Source organism: Mustela erminea, chromosome 6, assembly GCF_009829155.1.
Source record: "Mustela erminea isolate mMusErm1 chromosome 6, mMusErm1.Pri, whole genome shotgun sequence".
Lineage (NCBI taxonomy): Eukaryota > Metazoa > Chordata > Mammalia > Carnivora > Mustelidae > Mustela > Mustela erminea.
This window is the reverse complement of record NC_045619.1, coordinates 143,742,476-143,761,092: the sequence shown is the minus strand read 5'-3', so window position 1 is coordinate 143,761,092 and position 18,617 is coordinate 143,742,476. Positions and strand designations below refer to the sequence as shown.

At 50.2% G+C, this 18,617-nt stretch overlaps 1 protein-coding gene across 3 annotated transcripts in view; it reads right to left on the bottom strand.

Moving 5' to 3' along the window:
* Positions 1-15,115, bottom strand: part of ADARB2 (adenosine deaminase RNA specific B2 (inactive)) — a 357,169-nt gene extending 342,054 nt beyond the window's left edge. Inside the window, exon 1 of one of the 3 annotated variants that reach the window (XM_032349873.1) lies at positions 14,551-15,115. In XM_032349873.1, coding sequence (XP_032205764.1) covers positions 14,551-14,650 — 100 coding nt within the window. In that variant the 5' untranslated portion in view covers positions 14,651-15,115. The remainder of the gene's footprint in view (positions 1-14,550) is intronic. The other 2 variants (XM_032349874.1, XM_032349871.1) reach the window with 2 other exon arrangements.
* Positions 15,116-18,617: the final 3,502 nt, after the last annotated feature.

Sequence of the window (18,617 nt, the reverse complement as noted above, 5' to 3'; positions counted from 1 at the left end):
GGTTCCAAGAGGTAGAAGTTTACTGTGTGTTTTAGGGCCAAATAAGTGTTAACGTTGATATAAAAGACTTCAGAAAGAACAAGTGTTAAAAATTAACTTAAAAGACAGAAACGTAAGATCAGAGTATTCTCCAAATGTGCCTGTACATTGTCTTCCTCTGGAAATAGGAACATTTACCTTCCGCGACCGGCCACGCTGTCTTCATACTTGTAACACGAAGGCAGAGACACGACCACACACACACTTGAAGTCACTCAGATTAAGGGCAGTTTTTGTTGTAAATCGACGGGGAGTTGGAAAACAGTTTTACAAATAAAGAAATTTATGCTTCGCTATTGCACCAGCGGGGAAGTTCACAAAAGCCCAGTTAAGCCAGATGCACTGCCTGCCGTGTGTGACCCGGGTCCCACGCGTAACATCACTGAGATGCTGCGTCCCCGGTAGACCGAGCTCCGGGTCCCAGGCTCCGGTCCCCTTGCACTGCGATGCAAACTGCCTTATCATTTCTCAGCCTTCCCTTGTCCCTGCTCCAGATACAGAACCTCCCTCAGTCTGTGTGACCAACCAGGGGCCGTCCACAACCTCCACCCAGTCCTCCGTATTCTCCAGGTTCAGGCAGGAGGGCACATCCCATTGTCATTTCTGGAGGAAAGTGAGAGAGAGTCATTGGCCTGAGATTAAAAAAAAAAAAGTCACCAAGAATTGGTGATTTGTTTACAAAGGGATTGGAAACACAACGGAGGTCCTACCTGCATGGGTTGTGGTAAACTGGTGTTATAAATGAGACTCTGACGATGGGAAGAGTGATTTCAGGTCTGCTGGTGTGGAGCGGAGTTGCGTGTATTGGGGGTTATGCTGTGGGGGTGCATTGTGCTTCCTTACGAGGGTCTCAGTGATTTCACCGTTTTGTTTTAAAGTTGGCATTTCCAGAATCAGTGGTCCTATGGTGAGTTCAGATGTCCTATCAATGATTCTGTACCCAAATTTGTTTCCGGAGTCCAGATTTCATCCGTTTACTCAGTGAATTTAAAACAGGGCCTATATGTTTACCTGTGGCTTCAGTTTGATTTTGACTTTGTTTCTCCAGCACAGAACCTGAGCCAGCTTAATCTAGGAGATTGGAACGCTGAACTCATCCTTTACGCATGAGAGTAGATAAAACACATTCTGTACACAAACACACAGAAACACGCACACCAAGTGAGCCAGAATGCTTTCATTTTAAATCCAGACGCAGAACAACCAAAAAAGTGGACTTAAAGCTGATGAACTCATTTTATAATATTCAGATTTAGGTCCAGCACGTCACGGAATGGACAGCGTGTTTTATTTTCTTTGCAAATAGTAAATAATTCGAAAATCACAACAAACAAGGTGATCATCTAGACTTATCTGTGTGTGGTGGTGTGTACGAACAGCAAGCTGGCGGCTTTTTTTTTTCCTATTTGTCATTTGAGAGAGAGAATTTAAAATGTCCTCATCTCTAATCTTATTTCGTTATACTCCTTACATATTTTCGTCTTACACAACGGTTTATTTTGAAATTTAATCTACGTGCTATATAGACATCTGGAAACCAAAGATGCTGACGTCTGGGTTTGTTCAACGGTCTCTATGGTTTCTTTAATCTTCAAATCAGAAAATTGTGTTACTGACACCACTTAGGCAAATGAACGCACAGGGGAGGATATATAGACGCAAATATTTGCATAGATATGGATTTACATATATACAAACACATCTACACACTCATTCCGACGTTAGGAGCTGCTTTCACGGTGGAAATGGCAAGGACCAGAGCCGCCGTGGAGCCCTTTCTACCGTAGCTCTGTGTCACGGCCGTCATGGGCCCTGGCCACACTGCTTCTGAGAAGTTCCCACAGGAGGATCCCAGGGGCAGTGACCTTCACCGGGCCAAAGAACACGGGATCGGGTGCCCCTCCCCCTCGCCGGGAAGGCCCCTCCTTCCAGAGCCCTGTGTGTTGGGTTCCACCTGACGGCAACGGTTCCTCCCGTTGAAGACCTGTGTGTTGGGTTCCACCTGACGGCAACGGTTCCTCCCGTTGAGGACCTACATTCCTGGACTCCAAGCCTTGCTCTTTGGCGTCTTAGCATCCTGAAATAGCTGCTTGTCCCTTTGGGTCCCACTGCCCTCATTCGTAAGACGAAGATGGTGTCAAGCTAATGATACCCTGGGATCCTTTGCGTCTCCTGGTAGGAGAGGGATCCCACCAATCCTACTCCAGTTGGAGAAGAGCGGTCGGTCCGCGGTGTAGATGATCCTCCCCCACTCCCCCTTCCTACAGTCATGCTAGTTTATGTGACTGTTAACTAGAAATGAGGCTCTTCAGAGGGGCAGGAAAGGAGGAACCCAGGCAGGATAAGGTAAAATTCACTGAAGTTTGTACCATCACATCGGGGGGCAAACACTCATGACAAATAATGGAGAAAACCATTCTGGACATTATTTAATCCAGTCTGATGTTAGTCCAATCATCCAAGTGTAGACTATCTGCTAGAGACGTCATGGCTCATGTCCTGGAGCTATGACGGTCATGAAATGGAACCTATATACTCTGGCTTGCATTGAGGTAGACATGATGTTTCTGCAAAGATAGCGCTGATAACCCACAGAATGCTTTAGTTTTCAAGAAATGTCTCCAAAGGTGAATAGAATTGTGCTCTTCTGTCTTTCATGGGCTGGATTATTTCCCCCACAAATTCACATGTGCAAGTCCTAACACCCAGGACCTCAGAATGTGACCGTATTTGGAAACAGGGTCTTTAAAGAGGTGATTAAGGTAAAGTGAGGTCACTTGGTGGACCCTGATCCGATCTGACTGGTGTTCCTCCCAAGAAGAGGGGAGCAGGACACAGACACGAGCAGAGGGATGACCACGTGAGGACATGGGGAGGGAATGGCGTCTGCACGGCCAGGAGAGAGGCCTCTGGAGACACCAGCCCTGCCCATGCCTGGACCTCAGCTTGCCCGGCGCCAGGCCCTGGGGCACTGGGGCTGGTTGTTGAAGCTGCCCGGTTTGTGCTGCTTCGCCACAGCAGCTCTCACACATGAATACACCGTGATCTAGACTTTTGTGGGTAACTATTTTGATCAATAAGTACAAAAAGCCCCTCCTATTCTAAATTTTATCTTAAAGGTTCATTTATCGGTCACCTAAACATAACTGATGAATACATACACACATGTAGAGGGGCGGGCGATGTCTCTGTCTTCGTATGTAAAAGTTGGGTATTTGCAGATGGAGGAGATTTTGATATCAGTGAGAAGAACCCTGATACGAGCAATAACATTTTAAAAACGGAAAGAAATGAGTCAAGTCCATTGTGGGAAACCAATCAGCTCAGCCTAAACACCCAAAGAAGAAAAGTCGAAATGAGTCGAGGGATTTCCTTCACCACCTGGATTAAGGGTTAGACGGTTTGCTGGTGAAGAGGCGTGGATGCTGAACTCTGATTTCTGCTGGCTTCAACTTTATCAGCTCTCACTTTTATTGTTTCCCTGATGTCTGAGGTTGGAAACGTTCCTAAGTCTCATTACAGATAAATATCTAGACCTAAAGACTGCAGCCAGCATCCGTGCTGCTGATGTAGGCAGACCAGTGCTGGAGCTTGGGTGTGGGTTCTATACATGGCCCCTGCTTAATGAACAAGTACGAGGTGGAAACAGAGACAGAGAGTCAGAGATAAGGTCAAAGTTCTCTAAGAGGTAAGAGAGGGGAAAGATAAGGAGCGGACCATCTACGTAGAAGTGAAAGCAGATTCAGTGACGGTCATCTTCTTCAGGACATAGCGTGTCCACAGTATTGGGTGGATGTGGCCGTGGGAATGCCTTCAAGGACTATTTGGATGAGTTCTGGGCCCTACTTGGTATGACCTCCAGGCAAGGAGTGCTGAGCTCCTTGATGCCATGTTGGTTTCGTTGGCTTTGGCTTGGTGCTGGAATTTTGTGTAACACAGACACATGCAATGCTTGTTCCTCGCAAGCGTTAGCCAAGAAGCAAGATGGTGACTGAGTTATTGGACAGTGCCAGGAGGAGCCAGGGGTGGAAGATTCGGGGATAGCCATGCACCCTCGAGGCAGGTGTGCACCAGGGCGTGAGCCAGAGGCACAGGAGAGAGGCTGTGGAAGACTTAAGGGCAGGGGACATGGAGCTCTGAAGGCCTGCCCCGCGAGAAGCATCTTTGGAATTTGTATGGACCTGAGGGTTTCATGTCACCCCATCCACACGCAATCCACGAGCTTGCCAATCATCAGGACAGCTGGCTTGAGAAACTGTAGAGATGTGCTTCCTGAGCTTTCGGGAAGGTAGCTTTGGGAGCTACTTCTTCAGTGTGGACCACAGAGAAGCCAAGTGAGATGTACCTTCTGACTCTTTCAGGATACTTTCAGAGCTTCTGTTACTGCTATGCCTGCCATTTGCCATGATGGCTGACATATAAAGACGCCCCACAAATGTTCGCCGCGTGAACGCATTCGGATTTACATAGCAACAACGACAAAATATACCAGACAGGAACCTTTATGAATCTGCCGTCTAACCCTAATAATTGATTCTACGGCAACTGTATCGAGGTGTATAGCGAGACAGCCCCCGTACTGAGCTATGGGAGCACAGAGCTCATCGTGATGCCGTCCCAGAAGTCACTACGCACCCAGAACGATGCCTGCCTCCTGCACCAGCAGGTGATCCTATGTCATCGTCATCACCCCAGACATGGCTTCTGAGCGTCGTCCCCTACGCCCTCGCCCATGGTTTGTCCCCTTATGTAAACTGCGACAGCTCACGCAATCCGTGCACAACCCACTCAAACATGTTCCTTTCGACTGTAGTGTCCTGATTATTTCTTTAAGCAATTCTTATTTCAAAAACAAAATCAATTTTCTCAGTGGGTTTTAATTGAGTAGCTATTACATTTTGACACTGAGGGAGAAATAAAAACGTTCAAACCTAGAGAGGTTTATATTTTAATGGGTTAGTTTTTACACAGGAGTTTCACTTGATGTAATAAAAGAAATATAATAAAAATCCAATTTTGTAAGAAATGCAATAATTTTTGCATTAAAAAATTTTCCATAGAGCCTAACAGTGTGTTCGGGTCATGATAGCCTGTTTTTATCCTGTGCTTTGATTTTGCATTTGTATGTATATAAACCACAGACAACATTAGCCCAGGGAGGAGGTCTGTGCCAGCTTAAGTTTCTTGTCAACTTAAGTTTCAGCTCCTGACTCCTTGACCTTGGTGAAGACATGGTCCTTCCATCAGGGACAGCCCTTGTCTGAATACACATAAAATGTTTAAGGCAAAACTGCAAGCAAAACAAGGATGCTTTTAAGTCAAGTGCCCTTTTGGCTTTAGAAGGCACAGAAAATAACATGTAGGAGGTGAATTCTGATCAAGGCACAGGAAGGAAGAGACAGAAATTATTCTCTCCTTGTCTCCCTGTCTCTGTCATTCTCTCTTCGATAACATCTCTTCCTGCCACCAGGCTTTTGTTTCTTTCTTGTTTTGTGACGGGACAGGATAGATCATTTTTTATTAGAGACAAAGACAGAAATATTTATTTCACTTTGTGTGAGATATGCACAAAAGGATATTTTAAAAGAATGATGTTTTGGAACTTTATGATTGATGAATGTTAACCTCGGGACCATAAGCATGGCCACACACCAAGGCCATTTTTTTCACGCTCTCAAGGAGTCTGTGCTCTCAGTTTACTCACGATTTTTGTTTTCTGTACGTGATTTTATAAATGTCCGTCTAAAAATGTGCATGTGGTAGACATTTGCTGCTTCACAGTTAGATAATCTTCTAACATTTTGAAATCCCTCACGTCAACAAACGCTATGTGTATAGTGGACGCTTAAGTAATGTAAGGGGCAGAGGCCCCAAGCCCCGCCCAGCTGAAAATCCTCAGAGAACTTCCGACGTCCCCAAGTCTAATGACTAGAGGCCTCCTGTTGACAGGAAGCCTTAATGATCACCTAAAACCCAGAGTTTGTACCTTGTATGTGTTGAAGATTGTATTCACGCAGCAGAGTAAGCTAGAGAAAGAAACTGCCCTCAAGAAAGTCATCAGGAAGAGAAAATGCACTTACGGTATGGCCCTGTATTTATGGGGAAAAAAGGTGGGTACAGACAGACCCGCGGAGTTCAAAGCCCCATCGTTCGAGGGTCAGCAGTATTTTAAATCCAGACTCGGCCCCCTCTGTGAGTAGGTGGCGTAGGCATAAAGGAGACCTCTATACCAAAAACACACAAACGCATTTTTAATGACTTGAATTCTATTCATTATCTACATATAAAAGCCCAAATTATAATTTAACTTCCTTACAAATTGGCTGAAAAAACTCAGGTGATTACATAAAATTATATGAACTCTCAAATTTGTTAGATCTAAAATAAGTACGATCCTAAACGCTTAGGAAGTGAACATTTCCCTGAACTTCAATCAGGACCGAATCGGCAGCCGCCTCCAGATGCCGGCGGCACGGACGGGAGGCCCGGGTACACGCTTACTGCATGTCAGGGCGATCTGCCCAGTGTGGGGTCTTTCAAGGGCTGGCAAAGTGAGGGGCCCCCACCCCACACTGCTGTCTAGGGATTCTCACCAGCTACTGTTTCTGCGAGGATTTTCCCTGGGGGTACAGCAAGGATTTCTATTGCAAAATTATTTTTTCTTTGGAAAGAAAATGAGCAGCATCAGGTCATTTGAAAACAGAAAATGTGTGCTCGGAGCGCAAGTCTGGAATGAAGGCCCTTCCTGCGGCGAGTTGGCTGGAGACTGGCCCGTCCTTCCGAAACCTCCACGTCCAGCCTCAGTAGGAGAGCTGAGGCGCACATCAAGCTGTCCTTACCTCAGCGGCTAGAGTGACATCTAGGTTTTTATTCACCCAAGGCACAGGAAAAAGTGGTACTTCTAAATACTGTTCACCGAACACCCGGATTTGCCAAAGTCTTCTTTTGTTCGGCCATCTGAGCTTGGGCGCGTCTGCTGCCTCGGCGGACGCCGGCCCCACACGGTCTGGGGGAAAGAGAGCGCGTGTCTCCTTTAAGGACACGATGCTTTCGCAGCCTGGAGCCCAACGCAAGAGCAGCATCTGCTCCCGCCAGGGTTGAGTGAACCCAGCCAGACTTGGGGTGCAGAGGAGGTCACACTCTATTTTGCTGACGTTTCTGTCATGTTTATTAAACTGCACTTTTCCAAAAGCAATTAAACTTTTAGGAAATACTGCATTAATTTTAACGAGAGGGAACACTTCCGACGGACTGACAAAATCTGTTTTCTAATCAATTCCTGGTGTCCCAGGCAGATGCTCCGAGCCGCCCTATCACGACGCCCAGGTCCTGCTTTTCAGAAACGGCGACTCCCCGACTTTTCATTGTTTTGAAGCAGAGAAGGGACTCTGCTTGGGTTTGCATTTTCAACCAGTGACAGGTCACGTTCCAGAGAAGCCAGTCCCCTCCACCCCGCTGTAATGCCGCATCTAGAAGACGCATTTGAGAAGCCGTGTAAGACCCTGCAAAGCGATGAGGCGGGTCTTCCGTCCCTCAGCTGCGGGAAACAAGAATCAGGGGTTTCATCTGAAATAAATGGAGCAGGAAAGATTAATTAAACCTATAAAATTCTCCTAAGCACATCCTGGTCAAGGCGTTTAAAAGAACACTTTCTATTACGTGCAAATCATCGGGAAGTGTGGGGCCATCGCTCAGGTGTAAGCGCCCCTCCCGTGCAGGGCAGACTCCAGGAAAGAGTTTACTGATCCGCTCCGAGCGATGTCAGTTTCATCTTCTGTCCAAACGGTGAAGCAACGGAAAGAAACCTCAATCTCTTTAGAGATCGTTAGAACCAGGCTCCGTGGGACAGAGGCCACCGGACTCCAGCGGAAGTGAGAAAGTGAGCAGGGGCTTACCCTAGAAATCGTAACTGTCCTGCCCCACCTTTTGTCTACACTGGCTGGACTTTTCTCCCTAACCCCTCCGAGATTTGGATCCTCCCAGGAGTGGAGACAGAGCTGTGCCTTCCGGCCAGAGGTCAGCTCCTAGGAGTCTTCCCGTGGGAGCGGGATTAGAGCTGCCCACGAGGCCACTCGGACCACCCTGCACCAGGGGCTCGGCTGAGGCACCCTCAGTCCTGCATGTCAAGTGTGCCCAGCGGAAGAAGAGCTCTTGTCATTTCACCTCTCCAGGAGTCAAAGGAAACGACCTTAGGATCTAAGAGCTACCTGAGCATCGATACTCTATGTCTTGTCCGTCCTAAACATAAACGCTACTTTTCTTTGTTTATATAAAGGCTCCATTCACTGGACACTAGTTCTTAATCAAGCACAAAGTCGCCTCTTTTGCACAAATATAAAATTTATGTTACCTGTTTACTATTTTTTGAGATTGAAAATGTAGCATTAGCTATTGATGATTTGTATAATTTAAAACAGATAATAGTAATCCTGTGTGTGTATACACAGACACACAAATGTGTAATACAGAGCCCCCTTACTAGCCACTTTCTTATCAGAAACCAGATGCTAATTGTATTCATTCCTCTCAATAAAATAATAGAATAAACTTATTTTTGCTGCCCTTCATATGCAATTCCTGCAACTAGAATAAAAGACGACTAAGTGCCCGCAGGGAATAGAAAAGGCCCAGACCCTCAGATTAACTTGTTTTCCTCCAAATATTTATCAGTCTTCAGAAAAAAAGCAAAGAAAACCAAACAACCCCACCACTTTCTATCTTTATAAGTGATCAGGTTTACTTTTGGGAAAATCAAAGACCTCTCGAAAAGCAGATCCATGCATTTCTGGGTTGTGATTCTCTGATGGGGTTCCTGGGAACCAGGTCCGCTCACCAACCAGGAGGCAAGAGGCGCGTTTGCCGGGAAGTCGGTGAGGCAGAGCCAGGCAAAACCCAGACGCAGTAGCCTCTGTACCCCCATTCCTTTAAATAAAATAAACGGACCAACAGAAGTTTAATTGTGGGAGGGGGAATGGGTTGGGACCGAGGTAGGCACGCATGCGGGTCAGGGGTCGGTCACACGTTTCTAAACATGCTCTCCTTCCTGCTTCCTAAAGCCTCACAAGTGCAGCTGATTTACACGTGCACCGAGAACCGGAGAAACACTCCCCCTCGCTCTGACAGTAATGCCCCTTTATCTGATAGGGCCACATTCTTCAGTGAATTACAGCATATTAATAGCTAGGAATAAGCAATTCTCTTTGCCTAATGAAACACTTAACGGCACAGACTTCTGTATTTCAGTGGGAGGAAAAACATTTAATTGGAGAGATGGGGTTAATTCAGGTTCACTCTACTTAGAGATCCTTAACAGTGCGAATTCAGACGGGGCCTTGCGGGGCTGTTTCTCCTCGTAATGCGAAACCACACGGCTACAGTTAACACCCAGAGTCGGAATATTTTGTGAAGGACATCCATGCTTTTCATATTTTGCTCAGCACTCACCTTTTTAAAAATTTTTTTAGTTTAGAAATGGCTATAAGAAGTGCTTCTAAAATCTTGCTTTTACCATGTAGATATTTATCCCTTTAGAAACCTTATTTGCTGGTAATTGAAAGTCCAGTTAGCCAAAGCAGCATCTATTTAGAAATCCTATTTTTACGTGATGGAAGGGCAGAGTAGTCTACTTACTTCTGGTCTTATGAACTGTTTAGAACCGTCCATAGTGCGAAAACACGCACATTCATTCTCCAGCATCCGAGGAAAGGAAGCAGGCAGACCTACAAAACGCCCAAATGTGTCCACGGCCTTTCCCGTGCCCACAGGCACACAGAGACACAACAAACACGTGCGTGGTTTTCAAACTGAACACTGAAGGCTCTCGGGGCGCGAGCCTCCAGTAAGAAAAGTACGATTTCCTTATTCTGCACTTCCTCACACGATGCTCCTCTGGGACTCCGCTTGGGCCGTCCCTGTATCACCACTATTTAGATACGGACACATGGACCTCCTGTTTTTACTCTAAATTCAAGTTCACTCATCCTATCTAATGCCCTCGAAGCAACTGCTATGACACGGGTCACTAGAAAGCAGAGGCACCCGTACAAATTGTAAAGAGGGGGTCCCTCCACAGTTGGAGGGCGGCCCTCCGTTTGAACAATTTAGTTCTATCACGGCGTCCGCCCTTCCTTCCGAGCTGCCAGACAGTGAGGCCCGCGGGGGCCGGGACGAGGCACCGTCCTGTGGTTCCCCGGCGGTGACAGGAGGAAGGGGCCACCTCCTCCTTGACACAATCTTTCTATGTCATTAATTTTTCACGGACTCGCGTTTCACAACAAGTCTGCGTCTGTCGTCCATCTGCTGCACTGACTCGGCTCCTTTTGCCAACTTTTCATCTGCATCTCACCACACTCAGCCGGCGGCCCGCGCTCCGCCGGCCACTCTCACGGGCCAGCACCTTGCCTGGCTGTTCCCAAAAGCCACCTCCGGTTCTCTGCAACCGCGTGACCCCTCGCCCTGCAACAACATCTGGATTTCAAGCATTAACTTGTTTTGCTGCCAAATGCCTCAAAAACCAGAAAAAAAAAAAAAAAAGAAAGGAAAGAGAAAAAAGAAAGAAAGGTCACGTGCCGATGACCGGATCCAATTTGCCGACTTCACAAGTGATTGTTTACAGAGCATTTCAAAGAGTTTCCCAAAGTCCCTGCCCTTTCTCTGTCTGGGGACCCACAGCCCTTGCTCGGAACCCCATTCCTGTTCGCCTCCGGGAACCAGCTAAATGTGCGCCGGTTCCTGACCCATCTCCAAACAGGCTGGCATCTAGAACAGGTTTTTAAACCTTGCTAGGACCTCGAGTCACTTTTGCACATTGTGCTCCCAGTCGAGTCCTAAAGGCGGTTTATTTACAAACTGCATTTCACGCTGAGGCACAGCTTCTTGGGGGACAGTCACACTCATGATGGAAAGAGCAACACAAAAACACGCACAGCGGTTGCGAATGCGCCACGCAAGCCCTCGGACTGGCTCCCGGCGCGCAGCCAGCGGCTGGTGTGATAAGATCAGAAGAGACCGAGCCCCACCGAGCGTGCTGTCTCCGCGAGTTCCTGCCTCTTACCCCACCTGGCTGAGCTGATACTAATGTTAAAGAACCTTAAACCTTTACCTCTCTTGCTGTGGCTTAAATGACGGATCTTTGGTAACATTCATGCACCCGGGTTCTCGTCTGGCACGGGAGACACGGCTCCGAGCCCCGAATGCAGACTCGGCTGTGCCCGGTCGCCTCGCCTCATGCCCCCAGACCTTCAGAACCCGGGGCTGCCTGCCCGAATTCCCCACGAGCAGTGAGCCCCGGGGGCGTTTAGCAGATAAAGACACTGCACAAACTACAAGTGTTCCCAGTGTTTTCTGACAACACGTCTCTCACGTGTCACACGGCGCGCGAGCATCCCTTAGCCACCCACATGTGTAAAAATCACACGGCTTCCTTCTCCTTGACACGGTTGTTTTTTTTCCCTCCTACTGGAAACTCAGACTTTGACATTTTTTTCATGTGTGCCGAAAATGTAAATTATTGATAAATCATTTCTAAGGGAAAGTCCCAACTAAAAAGTGACACACAGAGAAAATGCAAAAATGCATCACGCTGGACGCCGGGAAGAGAACGGGAAGAGACGCGGGGGCAGGGGGGGGTGTTTTCTCTGAGCATCTTTCTTAAAGTTGGTCTGGGAGACAAACGCAGGTCCCGGTTGGTTCGTACCTGGGACTAAGACTTTCAGGGGCTTCTTACAGACGCAGACTCCTCCCTGTGTGACACAGGGACCACAAGCACCGAGTATCAGGAAAATATCTCATTTCTGAGGCTCTGGATCCTACCTACACTACTGCGAGCATCGAACCAGTCCCACGCTGAAGCTGTAGCTATGGTTTTAATTTTAAAACCCTTGGATTATTTTGACAATAATAAGGGAAGTTAAAAGAAAAACCCTATCAAGGCCACTTTTGGAGTCTGCATGTGGAAACCTGACAGCTTCGCACGGCCCCGGGAGCTAAAAGTTAAGATGCACCTTCAAAAATCAGCCTCGTCCATGAGCACAGGGGGACAAACCCGTACCATGGGCAAATAAGGCGAACATTTATTCTAATTTATTTATTCCCAAGCGAGAAGAGCCCTTTGCTTTGTGTCTACGATCACTGGCTCCCTTTAGTACTGGGGAGAGCCTCACCCAAATTCCTTCACAACCGTCAGAAGGCACATGGATTTTAAACTGTGACAAATACAGAGTTTTCATAACCGGACGAGCTTAAAAGCCGAGACCATTCTATTCAACGGCCGTCGCTGAGATGCACAACCGTTAGAACATCATTTAAATCCACCAGTTTTCTGGGTCCGAGAGAAAAACAAGGGTCTGTAGTAACTAGGAATTACACACGTACTGACCTATTCCCAGCAAGTGCCAGTAACGGTTTACCATGTCCCATAACCGCTGTTTCCTTTTTAATTTGCTCACTTACATTTATACTATTAACTTCTTCCTAAGAAGTGAACATTTAGCATTTGGACTCGATTATCCCACCAAGGGAGCTGCCGGCAGGTCTCACAGATGTCACCCGACACGTGAATCCACGAGACGCAGGAATGAGCACACACAACCTCGTGAGCTTTCCCCACCTCCGTTTTTGGGTATGAAAATGAAGAGACTTGGTTTATTCACAGTAACCGAGGCATAGAAATATTTCACACAGAAATTTCACTTTGAATGGTTGTAGTTAAGTTACTACCAAATGAAGCCTTTCTTCTGATTTCTTATTTTTCTTTCCAAAATTGGGTGCTTTCTAAAGCCAGCATGGCTGACATTTAAAGGTAAGAAAAATGAATTTGGAGAAAGGCACTAATGTCCGTCAGTTTGCATTTTATTTCTGTAGAATGACGTTTTATTGTGAAATATTAGTCCGTACGCTTCCATATGAATATACGAAACAGACTAAACAAAGCTACTGGGAAACATGAACACTTAGAATTTACAAGACAATGTTTCCTTTTTTCCTCTCTCAAAAGTTAGAGTCATCATTCAATTCTGGGACTTCTCCCCGGATCTAGCTGTCACTTTCTGCTGGCCTTGTTTTGAAAGGCACCAACAGATCCGTGTCAAGATGAAATTTTCAGGCAGCCAAGTGGGCAGTCGGCATCGCTGGGGCAGCTCTGAGGGTTCCACCAGAATCACAGAATCCCCCATTCCAAAGCCCAGGGCTCTGACACCTCCCGGGAAGGTGTCTGCCGCCTCTGCTCCCTGCGGTCCCGACATGAAGCTGCCAGCAGGGACGGTCTGGTATGGGCATGGAAGTCTCTGAGCCGTCTGGCTCCTTCCTATTATTGGAAGAGCTGCGAAGGGCTCCGGGAATGTTTGAGAGCAGCCGGGGACGGCTGTGGCGGAAACTTATGTTCGCTCACTGAGAGGATGAACATTCTCCAGGCTGGGAGAGCCCCCCCCACCATAGCTGACAATACACCCTGCCGCGGGAGGCTGGAAAATCTGATCCGCTTCCTCCGCGTCTGCCCCAGTGCTCAGTAGGGCTCCGGAGTCACTCTTTTTATTTTATTTTATTTTATTTTAAAATCAGCACATTTCAAATAATAATCAGAGCTGAACTTTCCCCAGCAGACTCATCACAAGGAGCTGCTGAGAGCAAGTTCCTCCCCGGGAAAGAAAGAAGGGGAGGCACTGAAGGAGCCCTTCCCCGGTCCTCAGACTGTGCCAGCCACCGCCGTATTGTAGGGGATTGTCCCTCGCCCGGTGTGGGAGCCCTGGGCTTGGGATGGATGCACTAAGTTCCCGACCGCGGTCCCCAGAACCTTGGTGAGGGGCGCGAACAACCTGTCATCTGCTGCTTTTTCTCCCTTTCTGGTCTGCAGGGGTTTTTTTTTCTTTCTTTTATTCTTTTTCTTTTCCTTTCTTCCCGCCTCCCCCCAAAGAGCTGCGATGCTATTTGTCTTTCCAGGTTTTAATTTCTGCGTCCCCCCCACCCCACCCCAGGACCAGCCTTTGCTTTCTGCAGGTCCCAGTGTTTCTACAACACCCGGTACCAACCAGACTAAGTAGAAACTGTCAGGCAGTTTGGAGAGAGATTGTCTGTGCTCTGCCCACTCCTTCCTCCAAGACGGTCTGGATGGGGGAGCGGGCACCAGCAGGTCTGTCCCTGCTTCTGGGGCTGCTGGTTTCTGGGTTTCCTTCAGTACCGAGGGCTCATGTCGCCTCTGACGGTCGGAGGCAGAGCCGGGCTGTGCAGCGCAGGTCCGGGGGGCACCGTCCTCCAGCGAGGAGAGCGGTGGCCCCTCGGCCGCCCCTGCCCGCCTCCTCCCGCGGCGCCCAGCCCAGGCTTCGCGGAGCCCGCAGCTCCGTCCCCGCCGGCTGCGCCCTCGGAGCTCGCCGAGGCCCCCGGCCCCGTACAAAGGGGTCTGAACTCAGGCGCGCTCCGCTTGGTACCGACGCCCGCGGCGCCCGAAAGTAAAGCCGGGGCAGCCGGCGGCCCCCGGACACGCGGCGCGCGGAGCAGCGCGGAAAGCCGCGTCCTTACCTTTCCTCTTGGACCGCCGCCGCCGCCGCCTCTTGGACTTGCATTTGAGTTGGCCGCTCAGCCCTCCGGACGCTCTGCTGGTGCCCAGGACCGATGCCATGGCCGAGCCCCGGCGGGCCGCGCGGGCCAGGAATCCCGTCTCCAACACGCTCACCTTGGCCGCTCCCGCCGCCGCCGCGAAAGGGCTTCCGCAGACCCGGGAGCGGCTCACTTCGGAGGACCGAGCCCTCGCGCGCTCCCGCCTCCTCCGCCCGCGCCGCCCTCCGTCTGCAGCTGGGCGGGGAGCCCCGCGAGCAGCCCGCGCCCCGCGCCCCGCGCCCCGCTCTGCGCCAGGACGCGCCGCCGCGGGCAGGAAAGGTGCGCGGCGGGCAGGGCGCTGCCTCCCCGGCTCCCTCGGCTTCCGGGCGGCCTCCCGGGTCTGCGCTCCCCGCGCGCGGCTCCGACTTTGGCACCTCGGCCAGTCCGGCGGCGGCGGCCACTTTGAAGCCAATCACGCAGGGCGCCTGTCTATTTGCTGCTGCGGAGTCTAATTAGGCCCAATCACAACTGTCTTCTGGCTCTGACATCAGCACCGCCGGCCCCTCGCGGCCGCGGCCAGCGCACTCGGCTCCCGCTCGGACGGAGGGAGCTGCCAGGACCGGGCGGGGACGGAGACCCACCGGCGGGCGCCGAGCGCGGAGCGGCGGGGCCGGAGCAGCCTGCGGGGGCCGCGGCCGGAGCTTCCCCGCGCGCGAACGTCCAGCGCCGGCGCCTCGCACCGAACTAGTCAATTCACGCCGGTGCGCCCCGCGCCCCTCCAGACAGCGGGAGACGCGCCTCCTCAGCAGGGGATGCGACGCGCGGGTCCCTGGAAGCTGTCAGCCTGGGGGCGGGGGGTTGGTTCCCACACCGCGCGCTGGTCCGCCTTCTGTCCTTTGACTGTTCCCGGTGGCTCCAAGTGTGGGGATCGGAGTCTGGTTTGTGAGGACAGGGCTTTTAATGGGTTGCTTTATTTAGGTGACAGTGAAATGAAACACAGGGAGGGCTTTCATCGGATGGTTTTATTGCCAAATAGAACATTCGGATGAAAGAAAGTCATACTTACCGGGAGGTGGCTTGCAAATTGAAATACTTTCCAACAGTTTTTTTTTTTTTTTTCAGGGCTCTCCTATTGTTTCAAGACTGTACTTGGGGAACACTAAAAATCTAACGTAAGATATAAGAAGAAAAATAACCAAGGCATCATTACTGCCTTTTGCAAGCAAGTCCTATCAGCTATTAATTATAATACTAATGGTTTGGAAAAAAAACCTCACCCGCAAAGTCATTAGCAAGCGCTGTGTGTCACATGTTGATACAGAAACGGCACACAAGTATTCCTGTGTTATTTACTACTCTACACATACTGTTTCCAAGCTCTTGATGGGTTGGAAATGTCTAGATGATTTTCTTTTATAAGGAAAAATAAACCCCCGGGGAACATGGAAAACAATTAGGATGTTGAGATGTGTCCTGTGGGGAGTTAATGGATCAGAACTCGTCTTCCGTTGGTGAGAGAGGAGAAGACATGTGACCCCAAACACGAGCTCCCCTGTCCTGGCTTTGGGCAAGTAAATGGCGCCTCAGTTTCCCCATCTGTGAAATGGGTGTCACGATGGCATCAGGCACGTGGCTTCGTTCAGACCGAAGACTCGGTGTAAGCAGGGACTGGTACGCGCTAATTACTTTGTGACTGTTAAGTAAATCAGTCCGGCAAATACTTAGAGGAGAAGGAGTGTATGTCGCAGGTGGGCCTCAGAGAGGAGGAGCCTTAACTCTCCGCTCATTCCAGATTGGTCAGGTCAGTGGAGCCGGGCCCCTTCTCTGTGCCTCACTCCACACTTGCAGGCCAACAGCACAGCTAAATAGAGCTGCTGGTTACTTGTCCCGGATGTCGGGCAGGTGCATGACTTGCCCACCTACTCTCCGCGACGCAGGAGCTGCAGGCCACACGCGGAGATGCGGCTGGGGCCCTCTCAGACCCCCAAGCTCCCTGCAGCTCCCCTGCACGGACACGAAGTTGCCCACTTGAAACTGCTCTCCGAGCTCGGACACCCAGGGAGGGTGTTTTAGGCGAGCCCAACAAGCCAGAGCAGCCTTCCCTTTAAGCCTGTCCACAGCCAGCGTGGGCCTCGCTCACACTCGCAGCATCACATGAGGCAAAGGTGCTGTCCCTGACAGGCGTGTGAGCGGACTCCTGCCGTCTGGGGGCCCGGCTGCGAAAAGACGAGGATTCAGCTCCTTCTGCTTGTTTGTTGCTTCGGACTTCGGTGTGGGGGAGGGGAGGGGAACTCAAAACCTGGATGTTAGCACTTAGTGTAGATCCAAGTTGAGAGTGGCTTAAGATAAAAGTGTTGGCCAATCTTACCTTTCTTTCTGTCGTCTTCTTTTTTTTTTTAAAGACCTGTGGCTCTTTTTTTTTTTTTTTTAAAGATTTTATTTATTTATTTGTATTTATTTGACAGAGAGAGAGACAGAGTGAAAGAGAGAGCACAAGCAGGGGAAGCGGGAGAGGGAGAAGCAGGCTTCCTGCTCAGCAGGGAGCCCGGTGCGGGGCTGGATCGCAGGACCCTGGGACCCTGACCTGAGCCCAAGGCAGAAGCTTAATGACTGAGCTACCCAGGCTCCCCAATCTTAACCTTTCTTGAGGTTTCTCTGATTCATTTGTTGGCTTGTTCATTTATTTATTTTGGTGTAGTTTTGCAAACATGCTTTGGCGCAGACATGTACTGTCTTCTCTTATTTATTTTGCATAAGGAAATTCCTCATGGATGAGGCAGCCTGGTGGGAGAGCCCCAGAAAAGTCTATCCCTCGTAGGAGGAAGGGCTTCTGGACAGGTTCATGATTGCGAATCCTTTAACTCAAGGGGGGCTCACGGTGAGCCCAGTCCACAGTCTGTTCTTCTGATGAGCCTCTCGGCTTTCTGTCTGTTTCCTAGAATGCTTCATTGGGCACAGTGTGGCAGCCTCCAAGGACAAGCAGAAGTTGGAAGAGGAGCCAGAGCCAATGTCACCCATTGGGAGACATCACCGATGCGTGTCTCCAGCCAGTCTGAGCCAGTCCCTGGCCTTCCCACAGAACAAAGAACTGGGCAGGAAGCTCCTGGGACAGCCGGGCTGCCCAGAGCCAGGTGCGGGCCTGCACTGACTGGTCGCTGGGGAGCTGCGCGGGGGACAGAGGGAAGGGCTGCAGAGAGCCTGGCAGGAGGGAGTTGGTTGACCCAGAAGTGGCCTCTGTGCCAAGGAAGGCGGGTCCTGTAACAGCTGCATGGGGTCTCCCCGGATCATCCGCCCCTTGCGCTTGGGGGAACACTACCCGCACAGAACCTTTGTCTTGTTTCTTCCCTGTCCCCTCTCCGCAGCCCGCACGAACCACAAGGGATGCAACGTCTGTCCCTCACCGTGGAGGACCCTGAGCTCGGCGCGGAAGAGCTCCCACGGTGACCGTGGTGGCCGTTTGCCCAAGGAGCAGGACTACACTGATGGCTTGTACTGCGACTCGTTTGACGTACATGAAGACCCTGTGAGAGCAGGACTGAAGCTCAGTTCCTTTCACGAGAGAGGATATGGGGGTTCAGAGAAGTTAGGAAACTTGCCAAGCGTGGCGGGGGTCAGATCAAAGGTCTACACCTGGGCCATCCCAGCTGGCCAGCCTTGGGGGTTTATCCCTCTGTTCTGCTAGTTTTCACTCTGGAGCTGGAGACTGGTGCATTTTGTGGCCTCTGCACGCCTGCTCAGAGATCCTGACCCTCCATCAAACGCTGGCTCCGAGCTCCACTGTTAACGTGTGTGTGATTTGTATATAAGCAGGGCTCCATGACGCGAGAACCAGCTCCTGCTGAAGCCCACACCCGTACCGTTACTTCTGCAGCTGGTTAGCTCTCCGGGCTCTGCGTGTCTACAGGTGTCTGTGAAGATCCAGATGTGGGCGTGCACATGGACGTGAGAGGGGCTGGTCCGCGGCGCTCGCTGGGGCTCACGCCTGTGTACGTGCTTATCACTCGAGCCTTCCGTGTTTATCTTTCCTTCTCAGAACAAGCCCATGCTGT